At 38.4% G+C, this 27,027-nt stretch overlaps 1 protein-coding gene across 2 annotated transcripts in view; it reads left to right on the top strand.

The window, feature by feature from the left end:
* GRB14 (growth factor receptor bound protein 14) overlaps positions 1-27,027 on the top strand; it is a 169,693-nt gene that overhangs the window by 98,347 nt on the left and 44,319 nt on the right. For both annotated transcript variants that reach the window (XM_007539347.2, XM_007539348.3), the window contains one exon: positions 21,080-21,236. In XM_007539347.2, the coding sequence (XP_007539409.1) occupies positions 21,080-21,236 (157 nt within the window). The remainder of the gene's footprint in view (positions 1-21,079; positions 21,237-27,027) is intronic.

Here is a 27,027-nt window from a genome sequence, read left to right on the forward strand (position 1 = left end):
CTGCAAGTGGGGCCTTGAACCCAGGTCCTTATGCTTGGAATATGTGCCTTCTCTAGGTGTGCCACTGCCCAGCAACCCTCTTCTGTCTTTAAAAGTTTTTATTCAAGGTATGTGGCATATTCTCCCAGGAAGGGTGTCTTAGAGACCAATTCCTTTAAGATTTTCTCAAAATATTCTGTCTTCTTTCTCTTGTAAGGTATTTTGTTTATTTATCGGATAGAGAGTGAGAAGAATAAGAGGATAGAGGAAGAGAGACAGAGAGATACCTGCAGTATTGTTTTACTGATTGCAAAGCTTCTTGCTGCAAATGGGGACTGGGGTTTGAGCCCAGGTCCTTACACATCATAACATATGTGCTCAATCAACTGCTACCACCCACACTCGAGTTTTATTTTCTTAAGGAATGAGAGAGTGTTGGTGCTGTTGTGGTGAACAAGCCTTCCAGGAAGTGAATTTTTAGGAAGCATGGTGTTATAGAGATGGTGATGTGTTTTGGAGACAGTGGTTCCAAAGTTTGCAAAGATCTTTGTTACTGATCAACAGTATGGCTTTGGTTGTCTTCTTTTAAATCTTTCTGTTAATCAGTTTCTCTGTTTTGGGGATATGGATGTTTTCTCACACAATGGGTGATAGTATTAAAAATGGTATATACATATGTCTTTTGATAGATAATAGAAGCTCTACAAGTCTGAATTCCTTTAGTTTTTTATTCTCTCTAATCTATGAACTAATTTGTTTTAAAACAGTTAAAAATTTCCCTATTAGTTTAAATTTAAATAATAAAAAATATTAAATGCTGATAATTGCTATTTAAAATATGAAAACATAGATTTAAATATAATAAGATAGGTTATTAGATTATTTCTCCTAAGAAGCACTAAGGAGAGGGACTTCTTGCTTTGTGTTATTTGCAAACAGTAAAATGGTGCCCAGTGTTAAGACAATGTTTCGGTAGATAAAGATGGCATTATTGAAATCTTAGTCATTTGGTGCAGAGAGCTGTATCACTTGAGCATTACTGGAAACAGTTGCTCAGCACAGAATTATTGAATAAGCACAATAAGCAACACAGTTGCACTCCTGTGGTTTTGGAGGTAGTAGCACAGTGTTGTCGGAATGCAGGGCATGTATGTATGTGCGTGTGCGCATGCATGTGTGTGTGGTGTGTAGTTACAAGTTCAATTGCCAGCATTATATACACAGGGTTGTGGCTTTGGATCTCTCACTAAATAAATAAAAGTACATCTTTCAAACCACTTTCTGCACCTCATAAAGAATTTACCTAGAAGGGGTGAGATGGCCAGAGTGCTCTGGATTCCAATTCCATCAGGATCCAGATAGAGAAGAGGAAAAAAGGAAGACATTCAGAAGTAATGATAGGTATAGGTGATATATATATATTTACAGATAGCTAGTTATAGAAATGATTGTCAACCCATGTCTGTAACATTGCGAGAACTATTGCAAGTTTCCAATGGAAGGGTTGGGTACACAGAACTCTGGTGGAGGAACAGTGTGGAATTATACCCCATTTATGTCATAATTTGTTAAATCAATATTAAATCACTAATAAAATATTGTGCTTTTGTAATAATTATCTGCTAAGAGCCCCCTCCCCATTTTTTTTTTCTTTCTTGGTACATTTGTCTGTCGTATTCACTTCATTTTAATTTGTGGTGAAAACTATCTACTCTGGGCCTACTTCAGTGGGTCTACCTGCCTTTTCGTGACCTTTGTTCCAGATTGCTTCTGCGGCCAATTTGCTGTACTCCTTGCCTGCCACACATGCCGGTAAAAATACCAGCAGTTGTAATTGATTTAATTCTCATGATGTGTTCTCTCTAATACTCCTAAAATCCCGAAAATATTGGTAGACAAATCCAGTTCAGAAGGAGCAGGAAGATCAGAGAGGTTAAGTATTTTACCCAGAGCACACTGTGAGTGACCAAGGCCAGAGGAACTACAGCATGGCTCTGCTCTGCCAGCAGAGAGGCCACCTCCCAGAATGGTGAATGCATGTGCTGCACGGCCATCCTCACTGGGCTTCTGCAGTGTTCCCTTTGGTCTCCCACTTATTTTTCTCTTCTTGTGTACTCATTCTTGCTTCAGTGACAGTAATTAACTATATTAGAGTTCCTTAATTCTCTGTAGGACTGTAGGAGTCTCTTGGGACCTCATGCATGCCTCATTTGCTTTTAACAAATATAAGAACAGAGGGGCCAGGTGGTGGCACACCTTGAGCACACAGGTTACAATACAGAAGGACCTGGGTTCGAGCCCTCGGTCCTCACCTGCAGAGGGAAAACTTTACGAATGAATGGTGGAGCAGGGCTGCAGGTGTCTCTCTCTCTCTCTCCCTCACTATCACCCCTCTCCTCTTGATTCCTGGAAGTCTCTATACAATAAATAAATAAAGATAATTAAAAAAAAAAAAACAAGAACAGGGGGCTGGGCAGTGGCACACTGGGTTAAGCACATACAGTATGAAGCGCAAGACTGGTGCAAGGATCGCATCCCTGTTTGAGTCCCTGGCCCCGCCACCTACAGGGAGGTCACTCACAAGCAGTGAAGCAAATCCAAAGGTGTCTATCTTTCACTGTCCCTTCTATCTTCCCCTCCTCTCTCAATTTCTCTCTGACCTATAAACAGAAAAACACGAAAAAAAAAATACAAGAACATTCTCTAATATCACTTGGGTATATAAGTTGCCACAGCTTACCCATTTTATTGTATGAAGAATCTAAGAATCATCACTGATTAATTGGTAATCTAAGATCTGATGCCATTGTGCACTAGGAGTCCACCACTACTTTAAGTAGAACAGGGGCTGTGCCTCATATTATTTTGTTAACCATAGTGCCTGGTCCACACTTGAAAGTGAAGGCAGATTAAAAACAGCTGTGCTGATTAACAGTTTCAGACTCTTGCTTGGGGGCGGTTTTAGGTCTGCCTTTCCTGGCTCCATACCAGCATCCTAAGCCAAATCTAGAAAATAAGAATCTCTTTTTGGCAGGATGAAGTAGTAAGACTTTTTGGTAATTTCAGATATTAAACCCCATGAAAGGCTAAAGATTATTTTACCCCAGTAGGGTATTAAAAAATGCTTGCTCTTAAGACAGTTCTAAAAGAGGAATTCAGTAAATTGTTTTGGCATACACTGCATTGTCAGAAAGTGATTATAATCTCCTAATTGGACCTGCATATTTGAACATACACATATAGTCGTGCTTGTGAAAATGTCAGGACTATCTTTTAATAGTTTCAGAAGTCAAATTAGTTTGGAATGTTCTACCAAGACTTCAAGGAAAAAAGAATTGACATCACCATTCTAGATGCCAGAAACATCCAGTTTGTGTCCCAGGAAAAACTCTTTGCGAGCACATACACATGGATGTGTGTGTGAATATCACCTCCCAAACCCTTCTAAGTTTAAGATATAGACATTATTTATCCTAAAGAGTTTTTCTTTAAATGTATTTAAACTTTGTTATAGTCTCATCATTATATTAAGCAAAAAATGTGTTGGATTAACTGTGTTAAAGTTGTAGTTTTCAAAACATTTTGCTTATTCACACCCACTGAGAAATCATGACTCCCTCTGCTGGCTGTTTCACTGGGTGTATTTTTTTTTTCCTTTTGATATTTTAAATTGTTCTCTCCCTCTCCCTCTCCCTCTCTCTCTCCCTCTTCTTCTCCCTCTCCCTCTCCCTCTCCCTCTCCCTCTCCCTCTCCCTCTCCCTCTCCCTCTCTCTCTCTCACACACACACACACACACAAAACCTTTCTGCCATTAAAAAAATTTTGGCACTAAGCATTATAGCAGAGTGCATGCTTTGCATACATAAGGCCTTGTGTTTCTTCCCCAATATGGCATATGACCTAGTCATACTCCAGGACCTATCTCTGTATCTCTATCTATCAATCTCTCATATTATAAATAAACAAGTCTTAAATCTAGGTGCTTAGAGACATACACACATCTTTATATTCTGATTTTTAGTTTTTTAGCTATTTTTTATCTAAGATGTCATGTAGAAGAGCTGCTTGTAGTGGTAGGGAGGTTAGTTGAGCAGAGTGGAAAGAATGGGGCCAGGTTAGAGCCCAGAGGTAAGTTCCCTCCCTGACTGGCTTTGCCCATGACCAACTATGAGTCCCAGTGTAACCTCTCCAGCCTTGACTCCTTCATTCATAATAGTAGGTTTTAGTAGCTATTCTCTGAGAGTCTAAGTTTTGGTATTTTATGTTGACAGTGATAATTCCACTTATTTTGTGTGTGTGTGTTTGTGTGTATGTGTGTGTGTGTGTGTGTGTATGTATAAGGGTTTTTGTGTGCTTTACACTGAATAAATATATAGGGAAATGAAAGAAAGGTGAAATTTCAAGAATAAAAAAGAAACACAAGGAAATTAATCTCGTTTCTACTGCTGTTACAAAATGGGAATGTTAAGTCTAGAAAGTGATATCTTGTTTGCTTTTATAGTTTTATAAAATAACACCCTCAGATGTCCCCCGAAGTCTGAACATAGCATATTTCATTGGTTCTCTGACACATTAAATTACAAGCAACATTAGTATCTTATATGCTTCCAATTAAACTGTCTACATTGATGGTTAAGTTGCCATCCAAGTTTAAGAGAAATCAAAGTGAGAAAATGTACTTTCAGAAATCAGTGAAGTAAGTTCCTAAAAATGTTTCAGTTGATGCCAGGTAGCTTAAGACTTGCAATAAAGTCTGATGTGTCCTGGATTCTCCTAAAGAGTTTCTTTTCTTTGCTCATGTATTCTTCATCTCTCTTATAAATATAGGGGCCTCCATACCTCCTGATGTGGCCTTTTCTTCTCACTGTGTGAAACAGTTTTTAACTTTTCTCCTTAGACAGGTCTTAAGGCTATTTTGGGAATAAATGATTGCTTAAAAACTGAAATGAGATACTGGAATAACATTGTGTCCAACATAAGCAAAATCAGTGGTTTTCTGCTTTAAATATGAATAAGCATTAGCACTTGTGAAGGTTTTCTTTGCTTCAAAGATGGATTAGTCAACATTGGCACATTTGCAGGAGTTACACATGTTTAAAAACACAGAGGCCTCAGAAAACACTCCTTTGATGAAATCATCAGAAATATTAATGTTGAATTTGTATTTGACCCTCTTTATTTCTTATTCACCTTGAATTTAGGTTCTAAAACAATACATATGTAACATTTTTATGTGCATGGTTTAAGATAATTTTAGTCTTAATTTTTGACATTGACCTTTCTTTATAATGAAACTGGAATTGTTGATGTCTGCCAGTTCATAACAGAACAGTGCAAGGGTTTCCAATTTCTGTCTTTGTAAAATTTAACCCCAACTTAAATTATGCCCTTTCTATCCTGAAGTGAGACAGGAATCCTAAGGAACAGTGCAGTAAAGTTTGAGTTAAGAAAAAAAAGAAAAGGTAAAAAATTGAGGAGGAGGAAGAGAAAGTAGCATGCAGAGGTTTTAAGGGATACTGCTAGTCCCCTTTTGCCTGCAGGTTTTTTTTTTTTTTTTCTTTTTTTGGTCAGAAGCCTAGAGGTGGCATGATTCGGCACTGTCACTTATCCAAGCTGTCCTCAAGTATGACACTGCTAAGCCGAGTGCCATGCCAAAGATGAGGCTTTTCCAGTGGTAAGGCTACACTGGGCTTCTTTGACTCTGTATGTAGAATTCCCTGAACATCCCAATCTCAAATAATGAAGTATTTTAACTATGAATGAGTTCATCTCTTTATCTAGGTATGCCTGACAAGTTTCCTGTTGAAAAATAACACAAGAGTATGTAAGTTCAAAGTTGTTACAGAGATGGGGTAGGGGTTAATAGAAGTAGTCTGGGTCACTGGGACTTGATGAAGCTGTTTTAGCAATGATCTACCTCTAGTTGCAAATATGAAAAGAAAAAATATATATATATATAACAAATTGGTTAAGCTGCCAAAGATAAATTTTTTAGTTGAACCTAAATTAATAGTACATCAGTAGGTGGTTAATCATCCTTTTATTATTTACCACTTTCAATCATATTATATAAAATTGCCATTTTAGAATTTACTTCTGTGGCTCTGACCATATATGAAAAGGTACCCTGTCATTTGTATACATAAAAGCCATGCTCCATTGGGATGACTTCCTTGCTAGATTGCACTGGCAGAAACCCAATGTTCGTTCAGTAGTATTGGGTGAAGAGACTCCATCCATAGCTTTCTTTTACTTATGCTTCTTTGTCTCAACAACTTGCATTTTCTCTCGTATGTTATCAAAGTAATATGGCTCCTGTTCTGCACATGTGCATTTTTTTTTTTGAATTGAGAGAAAAGGACAAGCCAAAGCCACTACCACTTCATGTGATACCATGGACCAAGCCAGGCCTCATACATGCAAGGCTAGTCCTCTACTGCTGACCCGTCTCTACAGCTGTGTACATAGATTTTGCTTTCAGTCCTTAATATCATAGTATTTATCCCACCCAGTTGCCATTATATTTACCTTAAAAGTATAGAATCCCAGACTTGAAATGGGTAAAGGTGTCACTAGCCCACCTTTGTTCAGTTCACAAATTTCTTGAAAACATGCCTATGTTTTTCTTTGTTTCTATATGCCCAGTGGGTATTCAAATTGTTTGAGACTTTAAAGTTACTACTTAAGATTTCTTAAAATTGCCTCAAGTAAGGCTATACATGCAGCTTTCATTCATTACTAATTTGGTCACCCACTATGTGCCAATAAGCACTGTGCTTTTCCTGTAGATAAAACATGAAGCAAACGTCCGTACCATCCTTGCTGTCAGACATGTAGAGACCAGTGGATAATAATTACATACAGGTGAATATACATATTGAAATGTTGGTAAAAGACTGGAAGGGTTGCTGAAAACCCCTCTTCAGAAATAATTGTTATCTTAGTGATGGGTATAGATAGTGGAGAGACAGTATCCTAGGAAGCGAGAGTGATATGCGCAAATACTTTGTGTCAGGAAGGATAATGACTGTTCATATATACTGAGAAAAATGTTATGGTCAGAGTTATTGTTGTTATTGACGTCATTGTTGTTAGATAGGACAGAGAGAAATGGAGAGAGGAGGGGAAGACAGAGAGGGGGAGAGAAAGACACCTGCAGACCTGCTTCACCACCTGTGAAGCGGCTCCCCTGCAGGTGGGGAGCCGGGGCTCGAACCGAGATTCTTTTTTTTTTTAAATTTATTTAAGAAAGGAGACATTAACAAAACCATAGAATAAGAGGGGTACAGTTCCACACAATTCCCACAACCTGATCTCCATATCCCATCCCCTCCCCTGATAGCCTTTCCATTCTCTATCTCTCTGGGAGTATGGATCCAGGGTCCTTGTGGGTTGCAGAGGGTGGAAGGTCTGGCTTCTGTAATTGATTCCCCGCTGAACATGGGTGTTGACTGGTTGATCCATACTCCCAGTCTGCCTCTCTCTTTCCATAGTAGGGTGGGTCTCTGGGGAAGCAGAGCTCCAGTACACATTGATGGGGTCGTCTGTCCAGGGAAGTGTGGTCAGCATCTTGCTGGCATCTGGAACCTGGTGGCTGAAAAGAGAGTTAACATACAAAGCCAAACAAATTGTTGAACAATCACGGACCTAAAGACTGGAATAGTGCAGATGAAGTGTTGGGGGGTATTCCCTGCATGCTCTTGTGTACTTCTGCTTTCAGGTATATGTTTTTCCCTAGTTTATGGGCACGTGTGAACCTATGCTCTATCTCAGGGGACGTGGACTATATCTAGGTTTGGGGACTTTATTGGGGAGTGGACCACCTGGAATGGAATTAGAGAATACTATGAAAGGAAAGGTCTCACCTGAGTGATGAAGCTGAAGGGTTGTCATTCCACACCTGAAGTCTCTGGTCACAGTCTGAAGTGAAGCATGTTGGGGTAGCACTCGTTGCGTTGATTAGGTTGCGATCTGCGGATGCAATATTATTTGATTTGATTTGAGAGAAGCATGCAGGAAAGTGGGCCCCACCCTAAGGTTCCAGGACTGGGTGAAATATAGGCTCTATAGTGGAATGTGAGTCGAACCGAGATTAAGCCCGTCCTTGTGCTTCACGGCACGTGCGCTTAACCTGCTGCGCTACACCCGACTCCCAAGCATTGGACTCTTAATCATGAGGTCCCAAGTTTGATCCTTAGCATCATATGTTCCAGAGTGATGCTATGTTTCTCTCTTTTTCTCTAATAATAAATAAATCTTTTCTGGGGGGGGAGGGGGACTTTGCTAGGAGTGGAGCAGTACTGAAGCTGCCTCTTTCTCCTCTCCCTGTCGCTCTCTGTATCTCACCCCCTTAAAAAAAAAAAATGGTAGTGGAGTCATCATGTAGGCACTAAGTCCCAGTGATAACCTTGGTGGAAAATGAAAAAGAAAAGGCCATAGGGATATGGAATTGACTTGTTTGCATTAGTCAGTTTTTATAATTCTGATATTGAGTTCATGTGTTTTGAGTTGATATATTATACATTGAACATGTACTGCTCATAATACAGTATTAAATCTGACCCTTACTGGAAAAAAATTTGTAATTCCATACTACCTAATAACTAAACTATGTATTATTTTTGCTTTAATAAATATTTGACAGCTAACAAAATAATACATGATGATAATAAAGAAGCAACTTCTTTTTTTTTTCTTGAACTAGTATGGTATTTTGAACAGTCTGTGAAGTATAACATCTTGTTAGGATTTGGAATAAGTAGTTACTCATTCTCTTCAAAAGAACACACTGAGTTATTTAATTCAAAATATCTAAGAACATCCTATCTTATCTTGGATACTGCATTCCTTTAGAAGGCTGTAAAAATCCAGGGCTATTCTGACCTCAATATAAAAACATTTCATATGATTTAGGTACATTTGCTCTCTGTTAAAATAATAAAATTTCAGATATACTGAAAAATGATTTTATAATTCTGTTGCACTTGGATGGAAATATTGAAGTGTTATAGAGGACAAAGGAGAGCTCAGTAGTAGAGTGTGGTGTTTGCATGCCTGAGGGCATAGGTGTAAACTCCCCTCTCTTTTCCTCATGACTCTGTGCCAGAGCTAAGTGGATCTTAGCTTTTTTTTTCCTTTTAATTTATTTTTAAAATGGAAATATTAACAAGACCATAGGATAAGAGGGGTACATTTCCACACAATTCCCACCACCAGAATGCCGTATCCCATCACCCCTCCCTTGAAAGCTTTCCTATTTATTTATTTATTTATTTATTAACCAGAGCACTGCTCAGCTCTGGTTTATAGTGGTACAGGGGATTGAACCTGGGACTTCAGAGCCTCAGGGATGAGTGAGAGTCTCTTTGCATAACCATTATGCTTTCTACCCCCCACCCACAAGCTTTTTTTCTCTTTTTTTCCCCTTTTGTTGCCTTTGCTGTTTTGTCATTGTTGTGGTTATTATTATTGTTGTTATTAATGTTGTTGTTGTTGGATAAGGCAGAAAGAAATGGAGAGAGGAAAGGGAGTCAGGTGGTAGCATAGCGGGTTAAGCACATGTGGTGCCAAGCCAAGGACCAGAGAAAGGATCCAGGTTCAAGCCCCGGCTCCCCACCTTCAGGCAGTGAAGCAGGTCTGAGGTGTCTGTCTTTCTCTCCCTCCTCTGTCTTTCTCTCCTCTCTCCATTTCTCTCTGTCCTATCTAGCAATAATGACATCAATAACAACAATAATAATAACTACAACAATAAAACAAGGGCAACAAAAATGGAAAATAAAAAATATTTTAAAAAGACAGAGAGGAGGAGAAAAAGACGGACACCTACAGACCTGCTTCACCGCTTGTGAATTGACCCTCCCCTCCCCCGCAGGTGGGGAGTAGAACCTGGGATCCTTACACAGGTCCTTGGGCTTTGCGCCATGTGCACTTAACTAAACTCGCTGTACTACTGCCAGACCCCAGCTTTCCTATTCTTTATCCCTCTAGGAATATGACCTAGGGTAATTATGGGGTTCAAAAGGTGGAAAGTCTGGCTTCTGTAATTGGTTTTTTGCTGAACATGGACGTTGGCAGGTTGTTCCATACTCCCAGCCTGTCTCTCTCTTTCCCTAGTGGAGTAGGGATCTGGGGAAGAAGGGCTCCAAGACACATTGGTGGGGTTGTCTGCCCAGGGATGTCCGGTTGACATCATAGTAGCATCTGGAACCTGGTGGCTGGAAAAGAGTTAACATATAAAGCCAAACATTGTTGATTCATGAACCTAAAGACAAGAATATTGAAGATGAAAATTTGGGGTCTCCATTTTGGAAATAGGTAGTAGGTCTATTTAGGTATATTCCAAAGGTATATTATTAGTTTTTGCCTGAGCCTGACATCTGCATCCCTATAGGTCTGAGCTCACATTCTGTGATCATGGTAAGGAACATTCTAGACTGCACTAATTGCAGGACCCATCTTCCTCTAGTGGTAATGTTGGCCCAACCTCCCTTCAGAAAAGGGCAGTCCTTATCATTCTTGATCCTCATAGGGGGCAAGGCCTGTAGGGGCCCACAAAGGGGTCCCTTCTATTATTCCTGATGGAGATGACCAGTGACAGTGGTGAGAGGGATCTCTTAGAAACCCATCATGTCTGTGTGGGAATCCCAGGATTCCCTGACTAAGGTTCTGGGCGATGGGGTGGCCTGGTAGTAACCAAAAGAGCCATCATTAAAGTATGCCTGTCTCTTACTCTTATCCAGCTTTTGTAGTCCGTACTTTGTCTTATAAGGTTAGCCTTGGAGTGATTGAGGGAAGTGAAATAGGAAGTAGGTAAGGAGAGTATCTGGGTCTAAGTAGAAGCTTTTTGATTAGGTAGTTTATGGTGTCTTTTTGTTGTTGTTGTTGTAGTTATTATTATTGTTGTTGTCATTGTTGGATAGGACAGAGAGAAATGGAGAGAGGAGGGGAAGACAGAGAGGAGGAGAGAAAGATAGACACCTGCAGACCTGCTTCACCGCCTGTGAAGCGACGCCCCTGCAGGTGGGGAGCCGGGGTTCAAACCCGGATCCTTATGCTGGTCCTTGTGCTTTGCGCCACCTGCGCTTAACCCGCTGCGCTACAGCCCGACTCCCAGTGGTGTCTTTTTTGAGGTCTTTCTACTTGCTTGCTGCATTTATTAAGTCACTGCAAACTATTTTGCACTTTTGCTTTAAGGTATATGTTTTCTCCCAACTTGTGGATACATATGTACATAAACTCTGTCTCATGGATCCTGGTCTATATATAGCTTCTTAGGCTTTGTTAGGAAATGCACCACCTGAAATGGAATTAAAAAGAGTCCTATGAACTAGGAAAGGTCGCACCAGAGTAATGAAGCTGAAGGGTTTACATTCCACGCCTGGTGTCTCTAGACACTGTCCAAAGTGAAACATGCCAAGGTGGTACTGCTTTCATTGATTAGGTTGAGACCAGCAGATGCAATATCAATTGGTATGAATTGAGAGAAGCATGCAGGAAAGCAAGCTCCATCGCAGAAGTTCCAGGACCGGGAGAAATAATGGGTTTTATAGAGAATGGGGAAGGATAGAGACAGAGAAATTGAGAGGGGAGTGGAGATAGAGATGGAAAGAGACAAAGAAACACCTGCAGCCCTGCTATTCCCTGTGGGGAATAGCTTAGCTTTCTTATAAAAATGTATAAGTAAATTCCAACTGAGATCTTCTTTCAAAAAAAAAAAAAGAGAGAGAGAGAGAAAGATAATTTACTTTGAGACCTAATTAGGGGCATAATTCAGTTCCATGTCGTTATGTTATTTATTATCTACTAATTATAGATTACCACTATGTGTGATCAGTAGATAAACTGAGGCATTAATTTTTCTATTTAAATCTTTTATCCTTTTAAAGTGGTAAAATCTTAATAATTAAATATAGTGTTTCAGTTATAAAACAACTGAATGAAATACTAGTCTATAGGAAATTCTAATAAACTCATAAATGTGACATTTAAATTTTCATTAATTTGAAAATTCAGTTTATATTTTACTGAAGTGGAAATTATGGCACTGAAGATATTCATGTCACAAGTATCTTTCCCTCTACTCTTTCATTCATTAAAAGAAAAAAATCTTGATTTGAGAAGATAATATACTGGCTATCTAAAACACGTAAACACTTCATGAAGCTCTGAGGTCCCAGGTTCAAGTCCCAGGACCACCAGAAGTCAGAACTGGGCAGTGCTCTGGAAAACAAACAAACAAACAAACAAACAAAAACAACTCTTTTCTTCATGGTCTAAATTCTTGCTCAAATAGTTTCTGTCTTTCCCTCCTTTCCTCTCTCCTTCTTCTCGTCCTTGCTGAATGACTGTTTCTATTCTCTTTCCCCACTTCTGAGGAAACAAAGGATTTTTCAGGGAAATATGAAGTTACCCTTACCAACGTAGGGGTCCAACTTCCCCCTGTATGCTTTGTGGCATTGCTAGATGACCTCAAGGTCATGCCTTGTTTCTTTCAAATACTTTGGGATGAGCATGCAGGTTGGGAAGAGACCTAGCTGTGGCCTTGCCCGCACATTCCTGGGATCCTTGGTGAGGAGGGAAAGGCTGACTTGCAGAGCCCTTCTTCAGTACAACTGAAACCACTCACTTCATTGAACCCTGCTTAGAAGCAGGATTTCTGGTGATTATATTAAATGGAGATTATGTGATTATTTGGGGAGAAAATGATATATGTTGAATTACCTTTCCTTTCAGATTTGGCCATTGATTTATTTAGTTCACAAATTAGACTTGCCTTATATTTTAAATATTGTGTATTTTACTCTCAAGGCTTTAGAGATCCCAAGGTCTTCTATTTTTTCCCCTGCAAAGTTAGCCCTTTCTTGCTGTTGCTGTATATTTGAACATTGTTGTGTCTACTATTTTAAAAATAAGTCATGATCATTTTTAATCCTCTGCCTCAACTTACACTTTTTGGAGCGCAGTCTATGGTAGTTGAGTTTTAAGCATTGATAAAGGCTGTCAGCCAAAACAGAGACCTGCTTTGCACACATTCTGGTACATATCCTGCTAGGGTTGTTCTGTCTATGTATTAAATTTCCATTGCTAGTTGCCATATGCTCCCAGAGCAGTTTTTGAAACTGTAAACCGCTCCAAAGGCCAAGGTTGCACTGATTGTCAGGATTACATGGAAGGACTTCCTAAACACAGACTGCATACCCAGTGGCTGTCCTTGGGCACATTTGCTGTTTGTGCTGATGGGATGATACAGACAGACCTTATCAGTGTTTCTTTCTGTTGCTAGTCAAGTGTCTGTCCATGGGTAAATAAAAGAAGGTTTCTATTCTTCCTTATAGCCCCAGCAGTATTTTTCCTGCTGGCATGACATTTCAAATGGATGTAGATAGATCAACTTGAATAATATTATTATTCTATTTTCACTTTATAAGTGAAGGTGGTGATTTAGACCATAGAACTAGAAACGGCTAATGCTCCTTTATTCGAAAGTATAAAAAATATTTTTCTTCCTTCTCAGTACATCAAGGAAATAGCATACCATTATTTTACTCTGAATCTTTTCCTCCTGTTTTTTTTTTTTTTGTAATTTTGAGGTGTTTAATTATTTAAAGGTGGTTTCATATGCATAAGGAAGCTAATAAGAACTTAAAATTCATCATACAGTCACTTAATTTTTTAGCCTGACCTTCTAATATTATTTTCCCTTTTATTGCCCTTGTTGTTTTTTATTGTTGTAGTAGTTATTATTGTTGTTGATATTGATATCGTCGTTGTTGGATAGGACAGAGAGAAATGAAGAGAGAAGGGGATGACAGAGAGGGGTAGAGAAAGATAGACACCTGCAGACCTTCTTCACCGCTTGTGTAGTGACTCCCCTGCAGGTGGGGAGCCAGGGGCTCGAACCAGGATCCATACTCCAGTCCTTGCATTTTGCTTGACCTGCGCTTAATCTGCTGCGCTACCACCCGACTCCCTTAAAAAATATTTTAATGAAAGAGTGTGTGAAAGGGTGAGACTGTGCTCAGGCCAACCTATCACTGCTCAGCTTTGACTGATGATAGTGTTGGGAATGAACCAGGGACTTCAGAGCCTCAGGCATGAAAGTCATTTTGCATAATCCTTATGCTATAGCCCCTGCAGTTTTTTTTTTTTTTTTGCTTCCTGGGTTATTGCTGGCTGGGGTTCCCAAATCCACTGCTCCTGGAGGTAATTTTTCCTCTTTTGTTATCACTGTTTTTAGTTATTGTTGTTGTTATTGATGTGGTTGTTGTCTGATAGGACAGAGAGAAATGGGGAGAGACAGAGAGGGGAACACCCTCCTCACCGCGCTGCAGGTGGGGAACCAGGGACACAAACATGGATCCTTAGACCAGGTCTTGCACTTCGCCCCATGTACACTGCGCTACCGTCCCCCCCTTTTAAAAATTTACTTTTAATCCTTACTAATGTGGTTGCTTTCCTAGTGACTTTTCTTTCCAGTTAAGTAGGTAGATTTAGTACTATAATATCAAGGACATAGCATAATGGTTATGCAAAAGACTCATGTCTGAGGCTGTGGGGTCACAGGTTCGACCTCTAGCCCCACCATAAACCAAAACTGAGCAGTGCTCTGATCTCTGTCTCTTTCTCTCTCAAATGAAATATTAAAAAAAAAAAACCAGTAACTTTATCTCAAAGCTTATTCCGTTCTACTAGAAATTTAAGGCCTAAGTCCTTCCACTCCCTACCCCCTCCCCTGCACGCAACTAATTTCATATCTAAACTCCCTTTTATTGTAAGGAGAAATAAAATTAAGCTAAAAAATTTTTTTAGAGGCGCTAGGGCCATGTACATGTGTTTTTCACTGCTCTTAGGCTGTCTTTTCTATCTAGATAGAGAACAATTCCATAGTCCTAGAGCTTGCCCCCTTGTCTTGGCACCTCCCATTGTGGTATCCGGGCTCAAACCTGGGCCATGTGCTTGGCAAGGCATGTCCCCTATCTAGTGAACTATCACCCTAAAGGTACTCCACTGATAGTATGTTTGTTTTTTTTATAATTATTGTATAACTTCAAGAGATGATAGAGATATTCCGCTATGGGTTATCAAACCAAATATAATTTTATCACTTAGGTGATGAATGTGTATTTGTGGCAAATATCAACAATAGGTAGAATATTTAAAATTAGGTTTGAAGGAGTTGGGCGCCACACAAAGCACAAGGATCGGCTTAAGGATCCCTGTTCTAGCCCCGGCTCTAGTCACCTTCACAGGCGGTCTACAGGTGTCTTATCTTTCTCTCCCCCTCTCTTCGCCTCCTCTCTCCATTTCTCTCTGTTCTATCCAACAACAACGACCTCAATAACAACAACAATAACTACAACAATAAAAAACAAGGGCAACAAAAGGGAATAAATATTAAAAAACAAAGAAACCTAAAAAAAAATTAGGTGTTTGAAATGCATCTTTAGCAAAAGTGTCATTTTTTCACTTAGTAGGTGATACTGACTTTCAAAACAAATACACTCACCTATTTCAAATAGCTCAATTGACCTGGTCTTTTAAATGTATAGTGAATTTTGGCAACTAATTTTATATAAATTTGCAGCAACATAATATGAATAAATAATGCCATGTCCTGATTAAATTTCTTTTCCATTTTCCCCCGGTTTTGCCTCTTACTCCATTGTTGCTATCTTTCTGAAGAAAACACATGAGGTTAGTAAGGAAGTACAGGCAACTTCTCCAGTGCCTACTAGGTCTTTCCCAATAGTCCTTTTCTCCTGGCACTGGAGGTGAAGCAGGCTCTAAAAGCAGAGGCTCATCATTGCTCTGTAAGAGGGGGCAACCCTAGGATTAGAGCGCCTTAGTTTATTGTTTTGGGCAGGAGTGCTTGCCAATACTTGGTCCAGTCGGGTACACACAACAGCATCCCCTAGACTTGGCATGGCTTACTCCATCCCATAATTACTCTCTGCATGAAGAATAGCAGATTCATCCTATCTCCTCCCAGGAGAGGAGTGGGAGGGAGGGAGAGAGCCCACTTTATGGTGTGTGAACAGTTATGTACATAGCTTTGTTTATTCATAGGTCTATCTGTGAAATAATTAGTTGCAGTTGGGATGGATTCATGTGCTGATTGGTCAGATACTATCTTCTGTATAAAACTGAGGCAGTAGTAAGTTGGCTCTAAATTGCTTTAAAAAGCCTTCTTTATATTGGGTTGTCAGAAAAGTCTTGATGCATTTTTGCAGAGAAATAGAAAAATATATCCTGATTTTCCCAACAACCCAATAACAACCCAATGTTTCCATTTCTTTAGTGTATGTACTTCAGTAAGACTGATTTCAAGATGCCTAGCTTGCAAAGTCTTTGATTCTTTGACAAACACTCTTGCAGGCAATTTCAGCAGATCTAGTGCCCCATCTCTAAGCTGGAAATTAGCTACCACAACCACAAAGAGTCAATGAGGAGGGATGACACCCTTTCCCTAGAAGACAATAAAAATACTGTTAGAAGAGGGCAGACATGAGGGAGTTTGGTGATAGCGCAGTGGGTTAAGTGCATGTGGCACAAAGCACAAGCACTGGCTAAGGATCTTGGTTCGAGCCCCCAGCTCCCCACCTCTCTTCCTCTGGCAGGCCAATTATGTGAATGTTACTTCTTTTGAGATCATTCCATATGTCTCTGTTGTTGTTTTCAGTGTCTCTCAATCTCTTTTTTGAGCTCTTTTACCTCTTTCTTAGTTTTCTCTAGCTCATCTAGCTCATCTGGTTAATTCTGTCTTCTGCTTCTGTTAACCTGCTTTCCCTTCCCTCAGCTTCTTTCTTCAGCTCAGTTATAGTATTAGCTTGTTCTGGTAATTGGCCTTTTAGCTCAGCTATTTCAGCTTTCAGTTCTCTAATTACCTCGAGGTAGCTAATATTTTCCTTGTGGGTATCATCTGTTGTTTCCCTAATTCTGATAGCCCTTTCCTCCATAGTTATCTTCATTTCTGTGATTATTAGGTTTATTATTGCTTGCATACTTTTCTTATCTATGGTTACTTCTGACTGATTTGTAGTTTCTTCTGGGCTCCTGTCCTGATACATTGTGTTAGCAGTTTTATTTGCTCTTGGTTTAACCATGTTTTTTTTTTTTTATTGATGTGTTTTTTATTTTTCTGTTCTGTTGTTCTTCAGTTGTTGTGTTTTGAGTACAAGCCCTGCTATACTAAAGACCTTTATGGCAAATGCAGTCACCAACCTCAGAAATTACAACAGTAGTAACTAAAGCAAGGATTGATGCAGCCCAACCAATACCAGTTAGCCAAACAACACCTCCAGGCCAAGAAAAAATAGCAACCAAAACCAAAAGAAAAAGAAAAAGAAAAAGAAAAGAAAAAAGGGAGAGCAAGAATAGACATTTATACAAATATACTGTCCACTATAAATTCTAGGGATAGCAAGAGGATAAAGGGAAGTAGAGAAGACACACACACAGAGTCCACTCCGAGTCAGATTTTATCCACAAAATTATTCACAAATGAGTATTAGTGAATTCAGAAAGCAAAAGAAGGAAGAAAAAAAAAAGCACTGAAAAGAAAGAGTTTTTCTTTTTTTTTTTTTTGAATTAGCTAGGAGGAGAGAAAAAGGAAAGTGGAGGGAAGAGGCAGAGAGAAATAAGTTCCTCTCACAATGGATAGGACACCTAATCACCTATTAATGAAAAAAAAAACAGTTAATTTTGATCAACCTGAAAAAGGAGAAGGGAAAAGGGACATGTGTATATAATGATTGTAATAATAAAATAAAATGAGTAAAAAATCCTAACAGAAGTCTGCTGTGTGGACTGCTTTGGATTGGCTGTAGGCAGCCTGAGCAAAGACAGTCAATTATAAGAAGTATCAAAAAAAATAATAAACCTCTAGGCAGACTTTCCCAGGGTTGAGGCTCTGATTGGTAAGGTATTTTGTTACTCAAATAGAGCTCCAGACACCTAAAAAAAAAAAGAGAGAGAGAGAAGGAAAACCAAAAGAAAAAGACTTGCAATGGCACCCCTGGTGAGCCAGGAATCTTGGTAAAGAAAAATCTCTCATCAGGAACCCTGCTAAGAGAGGCTGTCCAACCCCTGGGGGCTGGTTCTGGGGTGAGCGGGGAGGGGGAGTTCAGAAATAAGCAAAAGATTTTCCTTTCTTTAACAAGATCAGAAGAGCAAACACAAGTAGAACCTGAACTGGAATTGGTGTATTGCACCAAAGTAAAAGACTCTAGGGTAGGGGGGTTAGAATACAGGCCCAAGAAGGATGATAGAGGACCTAGTGGGGGTTGTATTTTTATATGGAAAACTGAGAAATGTTATGCATGTACAAACTATTGTATTTACTGTTGAATGGAAAACATTAATTCCCCAATAAAGAAATTAAAAAATAAATAAATAAATAAATAAAAATGAAAGATTTTCCTTTCTTTGTCCTTTGACCTCTGTTTGCCAGCTCAACAGTGTGTTATAGGACTCTTTTTTTAGTGTCACCCTGACCACCCTTTGTTCACTCTTCTACTGAAGGGCCAGTATCCTACCCTGTCTAGAGAATCCCAGGCTTAGCTGCTTGTTTTTGGAGCTCATGCCAGGTGTTGTTTCCAAGTCCCATCTTGGCTCCACCCCTATTCCTTTACTTATTTCACTTAGCATGATAACTTCCAGTTCTTTTTGTTTATTTGTTTTAAAATATTTTAATTTTTTTTATTATTTATTTTCCCTTTTGTTGCCCTTATTGTTTTATTATTGTTGTTGATATTGTCATTGTTGGATAGGACAGAGAGAAATGGAGAGAGAAGGTGAAGACAGAGAGGGGGAGAAAAAAAGAGACACCTGCAGACCTGCTTCACCGCCTGTGAAACAACTCCCCTGCAGGTGGGGAGCCAGGTCTCCAACCAGGATCCTTGAGCTGGTCCTTGTGCTGGTCCTTGTGCTTTGCACACCTATGCTTAACCTGCTGCGCCACCGCCCAACCCTTGATAATTTCCAATTTTATCCATTCTTCCCCAAGTATAAAATTTCATGTTTTGATTGCAGAAGAATAGTCCATTGAATATATATCCTTTAATTTCTTTATTATCATCTTACTGGGGGTTAATAATTTATAATAAAATTGTTGGCACATGGGTACAATTTTCTCATCTCACCATGGTAATTATCTACAAAACACTCTCATCCCCAATTTTTCCTTATGTTAAAATCTTGAGTCAAAGGATTAGTGTTTTTACTTTTTTTATGTTCCAATATGTGTACAAAAATACTGGTATCAATTTATATAATTTTTATGATTTTAAGAAACCAACGATGTTAATGAACTTTTCCTCTTTTTTTTAATGAGAGTGAGAGTAGCACCACTTTGTCATGTTTAATTTTCTACTTGTTTCGTTAATTTTCTTGTGTGGAGAATCGAATTCAGGACCTCAGTTTCGCATGGCATGTACTTTACTACTGAGCCACCTCTCTTTTACTATCTGTACTATTTTTAAGCATAGTTTAAAAAAATAATTGATAAGGCATAGTTGCTCTTTCATTTTAATTTGCACTTTGTAAACTACTGAAAATGTAGAGATGCTTTTACTAAAGGTATATTGTTCAATTTTCTTGCCACCTTCAAAGTTAGTGTGTGTGTGTTGATTTTACTGTTCTAATGTAATGGGCATTTTCATCTTATTAATTAATTTAACGAATGTGTGGCATTTCACAATTAATAGTGTAAATTCTAGCTGAAAGCACAACTTGATAAATATTGAGGGTGTGTTGTATACAAACTTGTCTCTTTATAATTTAGGGTAACATTAGCGACTATAGCAGAGAAGTATGAATTCTTAGTAGGTTAACACAATAAAAGCTTATTTCATGCTCATGTCAAAATTCCTTAAGGGTGTTCCTAGTTGAATAACTTCTACATAGTTATTTATGGACAAAGGCTCAGTGTACATCATTGTATCATCATTCAACTCAAGTAACATTTAGTTAATGGTGATAGGAGAGAATGGAGTATCTTGGGTGAATGTGAGGATCTTGGGTGTTTAGACATAAAACTACAACTTTACATATAATTTCATTCCAGTGACTAAAACTGAATAACATAGGCAAATAGAATTGGAAAGGAGAATAATAAAAGGATCTGGTAAAAAAAAAATTGTCACATTTGTATCCCTGAAACGGAGAAGTGAATTTTTCATTAAGTTTGATTCTATTTATTGCATATACTAGTGAATTTTTGGGAAAAAATTACCTCTGCTACTTAGATTGCTTGCAGTGTTTAAGTATGGAATGGAATATTTTGGTAATAATTTTTATTGCTAATGATTTAATATTATTTTATAAAATTATAAGAATTCAGAGGTATAGCTTCACACTCTGATAATATTTTTGTGCACCTCTCCTACCCACCATCAGGATTCCCTTGTCCATCTATCCTACCTGTGATAACCCTCTGTAGTTTTTCACAAAGTCTCAAAGGCAGTTTGGTTACTTAAAAAAAAAGTTTGTTTACTTTACCTATCACTGTTCCATCTATGAATGAAATTTTCTGGTAGTTGTCTTTGAATTTTTGACTTATTTTGCTTACTAAAATAGCCTCCAGTTTTGTTGTGCATTTTTACATACTGAGAATACATATAACATTTTTATTTATAATATTTTAATAGACTTTAGTTGTAGGGAAATGATACTGTATGATACTTGAGTAACCTCAGCTTTAGTGAGAAGTGGAAATTTTTGGACAAAATGACTTCGATATATAATGTCAGAGGTTTTGGGCATGTTACATTCATGCAGTATACAAACAAATTAAATGGGGCCCAGGCAGTGGTGCAACTAGTTAAGTTCACACATTATAGTGTGCAAGGACCAAGGTTCAAGCCCCTGGCTCCCACCTGCAAGGAGAAAGCTTCACAAGTGGTAAAGCAGTAGAATCTCCCTCTCTCCCTATCTGTCTCTTCCTCCCCTCTCAATTTATCTCTAATAGTAAATTTAAAAAATTATATGTACAAAAACTATACAAGGAATTGATAATACTATCAACCAATATGTGCCATTACTTATTAGGATGATATTAAGCTTCTTCTTTTTTTTACTTATTTTCTTATTTCTATTTACACAGGTAATTAAAGTATACAGTGAAGATGAAACCAGCAGGGCGTTAGAGGTACCCAGTGATATAACTGCCCGAGATGTTTGCCAGTTGTTGATCCTGAAGAATCACTACATTGATGACCACAGTTGGACCCTCTTTGAGCACCTGCCTCGCATAGGTCTAGGTAAGGAAACAGAATCATAGTCACATGGTTGCTTTTCTGTCCTTCATAATTTCAGCCATAGGGCAGAGATTATCCTCAGGTATAGAAAAACAGGAAGAAGGGGGTTATGAATAGTCTTTTGCTTTACTTTTTTTGGTTTGGTCTTGGTGGTTGAAAGACAAAGTAGAACAGAATGGGAGTAAGCACCCAAATACACATTTGCCACTCCTATTTGTTTAAGAGATAATCTCTGAGAAATTAGACATCAAAATTGGAAGACTAATTTTCTCATAATCTTAATAGCACAATGAACACTGAAAAAAAAAACCTCAATAAATTAAACTATTACTTGGATTACTATTTGCAGTACAGATTTGGAAAGTATCCTCAGTGATAGTTTTCTTTATGGATATGTAGCCTAAATTTACTTGAAAAAATATAACTTCTTTGCTTTGGTGCTTTTGTTTTTGTTTGTTTTTTTTTAACCAGAGCACTCCTTTACTCTAGCTTCTGGTGGTACTGGCTATTGAACTTGGGACCTCAGAGCCTCAGGCATGAAAGTATTTTTTACAACTATTAGACCATCTCTCCAACACTTTTAAGTCATAAAGAATAGACTTTAAGCGGCTTTTAAGCTGGAAATGCATATCTTATTGTGAGCTGCATTTTTCTTTTAATTTTTTATTTATAAAAAGGAAACATTGACAAAACCATAGGATAAGAGGGGTACAGCTTCGCACAATTCCCACCACCAGAACTCTATATCTCCTCCCCTCCCCTGATAGCTTTCCTATTCTTTAACCCTCTGGGAGTATGGACCCAAGGTCATTGTGGGATGCAGAAGGTGGAAGATATGGCTTCTGTAATTGCTTCCCCACTGAACATGGGCATTGACAGGTCCATCCATACTCCCAGCCTGTCTCTCTTTTTCCCTAGTGGGGAAGGGCTCTGGGGAAGCAGAGCTCCAGGACACATTGGTGGGGTTGTCTGTCCAGGGAAGTCTGGTAGGCATCATGCTAGCATCTGGAACCTGGTTGTTGACAAGAGAGTTAACATACAAAGCCAAGCAAATCATTGACCTATCATGGACCTAAGGGCTGGAATAGTGCAGATGAAGAGTTGGGGGGGGGGTCCTCCATTTTGTAGATAGCTAGTAGGCATATTTTAGTTAAATTCTAAAGGGCCTGTGGCTATACTACTTTTTTTCTTTTTCTTTTTGCCCCTGAGCCTGAAATCTGATATGCAGATGGATCCAAATTATTGTCTGGGGAGATGATGTCATGGCTGGGAAAGAAAACCAGAAAGCTAGATCAGGGAAGAGAGTAGCTCCCTAATATGGGAAAGGGGTATAAATATTGTTGACTGTAAACCCCATCGATTTGATGTGATCTGAGGCCCATATTCAGCTTAGGAGCCTGTGTGACCTCTGCATCCCTCTAGATCTGAGTGAGCTGTGTTTTTTTTAAAGTATAAGGAAATTCCATCTTTTTCCTAGAATGGTACAAGATTTGGCAACAGTTTTATCTCCTACTTTCCTATGTTTCCAGTGATAAATATTCAGTTTTAAATTCATATAAATAGATCAGGCAAAAGAAATTTGTTGTAGCAATGTTATTTGAACTTTATGTTAGTTTTTTCAAGTGATTCATTTTTATTAGTTAATAATGGTTTACAAAATTATAAGATTATGGAGGTATATTTCTATACCTCACCCACCACTAAATATATATTCTGCACTAGTTTACTGTTATACCTGTAACACTACACAGATTTAGTGCCTTATTAATAAAGAAATGGAATTTATTCTCTTACAACTTAGTCTGGAGACTAGAAATTTGAAGTCAGTATCACTATGTTAAAATCTGGGTGTCAACAGGGATATCCTTCTTTCAGAGGCTCCAGGGAAGATTCTGTTCCTTGCCTTCTAAAGTTTTCCTTACCTTGTGACTGATCGTTCTAATCTCTACTTCAGTCCTCACATTGCCTTCTCCTCTATTCTTGTCATGTTTTCTTTCTCTCTCTCTTTTAAGAAAAGTAGCGATTATGTCCCACTCAGCTATGTCAGAGTCATCTCATTTCAAAATCTTTAACCCAATCCCATCTGTAAAATCTTTTTTTTTTTTTAAACATAGTTACACAGACTCTAGGTTGTGGGGATTGAAATGTGAATATCTTTTTGTATCTATTATACAGACTACCATAAACCTCTTGTTTTATAACAGCAAAAACTTCTAGCAACAGTCATCAAATTATTTTAAGTTACCAGTAGCAACTCAACTAGTACCTTCAGTTTATTTAAAGATTTGTATAAAAACTCTATAGTCAAAAGAGATATCCAGCTTCTTGTTTGATAAAGACCTATGTCTACAGTTTCCCCTTGTTTGATGCCTTAGAGGCTTTAGACACCAGAGCAATAACCAAAGAAAGAATCCATCCGAAAAAAAAAAAGTTTGCCTTTGTCTAAAAAAATGGAATAAAGACAATGTTAAGAGAGAAGCTATGTGTTCCACAGCACTCATTTTTACAAGATTCTGCAAAGTACCTCTGTACCCTACATACTTCACAAAGTGCTTGTGTACTACTGAGTTCAAGACTTCTGTCCTGGGATGTGTCAGCAACTCAAGGAGAGGACAAGTAAGCCTTTAGAAAATAAATATGTGTAGTTCAACAGTCGCTGCTGGGATTCAGGACTCCAGCTCCCCCGCCACCCCCCCTTCCACTCCCAGTTGAAAGTTGAAGAGCTACAGTATGTCAGCTGATCTTGACAGCTCAGCCAAGAACCGGAGACTGCAGTCTGCCAGGAAAGTCTTGAGTTCTGAGGTTTCCAGTTCAACTGGCTTCCTTACCTTCTTAGAATAATAAATAAATAAATAAATAAATAAATAAGAAAGAAAAGGCTCAATATATATTTTCTTCACTACCATTTGTGATAAAAATAACCTCTATCCATGACAATATAGAAATGTGTTTTCTCTCAATAGATATTTGCCATGTTCCACTCGCTTGTGGGAATTTAGCTTTTAATAAGCACAATGTATAATTACATTATTTGATACTCTTGATTTTTTTTTTTTTTTTTTTGCCTCCAGGGTTGCTGGGGCTTGGTGCCTGCACTACAAGTCCACTGCTCCTGGAGGCCATTTTTTTCCCTTTTTGTTGCCCTTGTTATTTGTTCTTATTGTTATTATTATTATTGTTGTTGTTGTCATTGCTATAGTTGTTGGATAGGACAGAGAGAAATTGAGAGAGGAGGGGAAGGCAGAAAGGGGGAGAGAAAGACACCTGCAGACCAGCTTCACCGCTTGTGAAGTGACACCTCCCACCACCACCACAGGTTGGGAGCTGGGAGCTTGAACCAGGATTCTTATGCCGGTCCTTGCACTTCGCACCATGTGCACTTAACTCACTGCGCTACCACCCAGCCGCCATTGTATTTTTTTTTTTTAAGTTTAAAAAATATCTTCATTTCACAAGAGGCAGGTAGTTGAGGAAAGGGAGCTGATGGTGGACTGGTGGACAAGAGCAGCATGCTGGCATATGCACTGCAAAGGCATGGACTCTGCATCTTAGCTTAAGTCCAGAGCTCTGCTCTACTACCGTGCCATCTCCAGAACTGTTCTTAAATTTTTCTCCTCTCCCCTCCAGTCTTTTTCCTCACTAGAATTATCACTGGAACTTGGTGCCTTTTTTTCTTAGTGGTCTTTTTTTTTTTTCCCCCATCTAGAGGGTAAAAGGAGAAGCATTGCAGTAGTTCTCCACTGCTCATGAAAAATTTCCCCTGAAGTTTCTTCTGGTAATGTGCCTGTTCTACCATCTGCCGGCCCCCTTCCATTTTTCTTTTGGGAGACTGTGAAACTTTTTGTTTTGTTTTGTTTTGTTTTATTGTAGCCATCAAAGTTTATCTCTAATAGGCAACTTGAATTTCAATAATAAAATTTAACTTAAGCAGGTATCTTCACAGAGTGCACTGAAAATTTGAGTAAGGAATAAAATGCACACTTCATTTACTGAACACAGCTCAGATGGAACACTGAAAATTAATTTCAGCTACACAACCAATTCAAACTTTTAGGTATCAAATTGAAATATCTTCTATTATTGTGCTTTTCTGGAAGATGCACAAATAAAAGCAAAGATGTGTGAATATCATCTTTCATGGCATCATCAATGCACTGGAGCAAAGTTTATGAGAATAAAATATAGTTGCAGAATTTTCCTGTGTCATTTTCTTTTATTCATATTATTTCTTTAAGCAGGTAAAATATCATAAATGTCTTATCAGCCTTTATTTATATGATAAAATAATAGTTGAGTAACTATTACTGAGGTGCATTGGTCTTCCTCGTATCAATATAAACGGATGCTTTTTTTTTTCTTCTTCTTCTTTTATTTTGAGTCTTATTTCCACAGGGTGATAGCTGGGGCTCATTACTTGCTTGGTAATTCCACTCCTTCTAGCAACCATTTTATTTTCCTTTTTAAAGTGATCAGAGACAGAGAGAAATAGAGCAAGAGAGGGAAAGAGAGAGGAAGTAAGAAAGAGAGACACCTGTAGCCTGCTAGACTGCTTTTGAAGTTTCTCCCCTACAGGTGGGAATTGGGGGCTCAAGCCCAGGTCCTCAGGTATGGTAACTTGTGCACACAGTAATTTTGCCTCTTGAGTTTTATTTTCATATGCAGATCATCAATATTCTTGTAATAGGTATTCTATCTATATAGAGATTTAAGTTAACTTTTTCTCATTTGAATATTAAAAAAAACCTAAAGAGCTAAACTTAATATGTAGGTATAGATGCCCTTTGTCAACATAATGAATCATGGATACATTCAACTGTAAATATTCTGAGACTGTTGTTGATGTAAAGAATCAAAAGGATAAACTATTTGCCAAAACTTTAGTCACTATCATTTGAGCTCTTCGTATTCTTTAGGAGATATTTTGACACATTTCCAGTGAATAAATGTTTCAAAAGGGAAGAGGTGGAAATACTTAGAAAATATTGTAACACACAAGTAATTCAGCACATTATAGGCTCTTGGCATTGTTGATAACTAAGAAATAAGAATGTAGAGAAGTAAATGGGATAGACCATAATTTCACAGGACAAATGTCTTCTGTTTCCCTTGTTTGTGTGTTTATTTGGTGGAATTGGGACCTCCTGTGTCTGTGATTTCACTGTTCTAGGCCACCCCCACCCCACCCCTTTAGATAAAGAGACACAGAAAAAGAAAGGGAGCTAATACAATACTGAAGCTTTCTCTGTTGTTACAGTGCCTTCCATGTGGTGCCAGAGCTCGAATCTGGGACAGGCACATGGCAAGGCATACATCCTACTGGCTGAACTATCTCTCTGACCCCTGACAACATTTGTTAGTTTCTCCATTTTAAATTAAGCTCTAATTACACTAAGTATTTTTTGCAGACTGTTTTTCATGTACATGCATTTAGAGATACTTAGTGAACGATTGTAGTTGTTTTTGTTTTTACTTTACAGAGTCTACTCATCTGCTTTTCCCTGGTTGCCTTCCTCAGTTTAGTATGTATTTATGGGCTGTTTTGTACTGAATAAGTGGTTTTTTCCTGGAGATCTGGTCTGAGCAAAATAGACACAAAACAAAACAAACAAAAGAAATAACAACACCACCGTGATGAATTATTATTGTAGTACAAAGACAAAAGACATATAACTAAAATATGTAGCCCCACTTGTAGGAAGAATGAGAAGACAAAGAGAGACAGAAGGAGTACGAGGGTAAGGAGGTACCCTAGTAGGAATGAGGCAAGGCCTCTCTCTTAAAGTGGGATGTTTGA

Source organism: Erinaceus europaeus, chromosome 18 (genome assembly GCF_950295315.1).
Source record: "Erinaceus europaeus chromosome 18, mEriEur2.1, whole genome shotgun sequence".
Lineage (NCBI taxonomy): Eukaryota > Metazoa > Chordata > Mammalia > Eulipotyphla > Erinaceidae > Erinaceus > Erinaceus europaeus.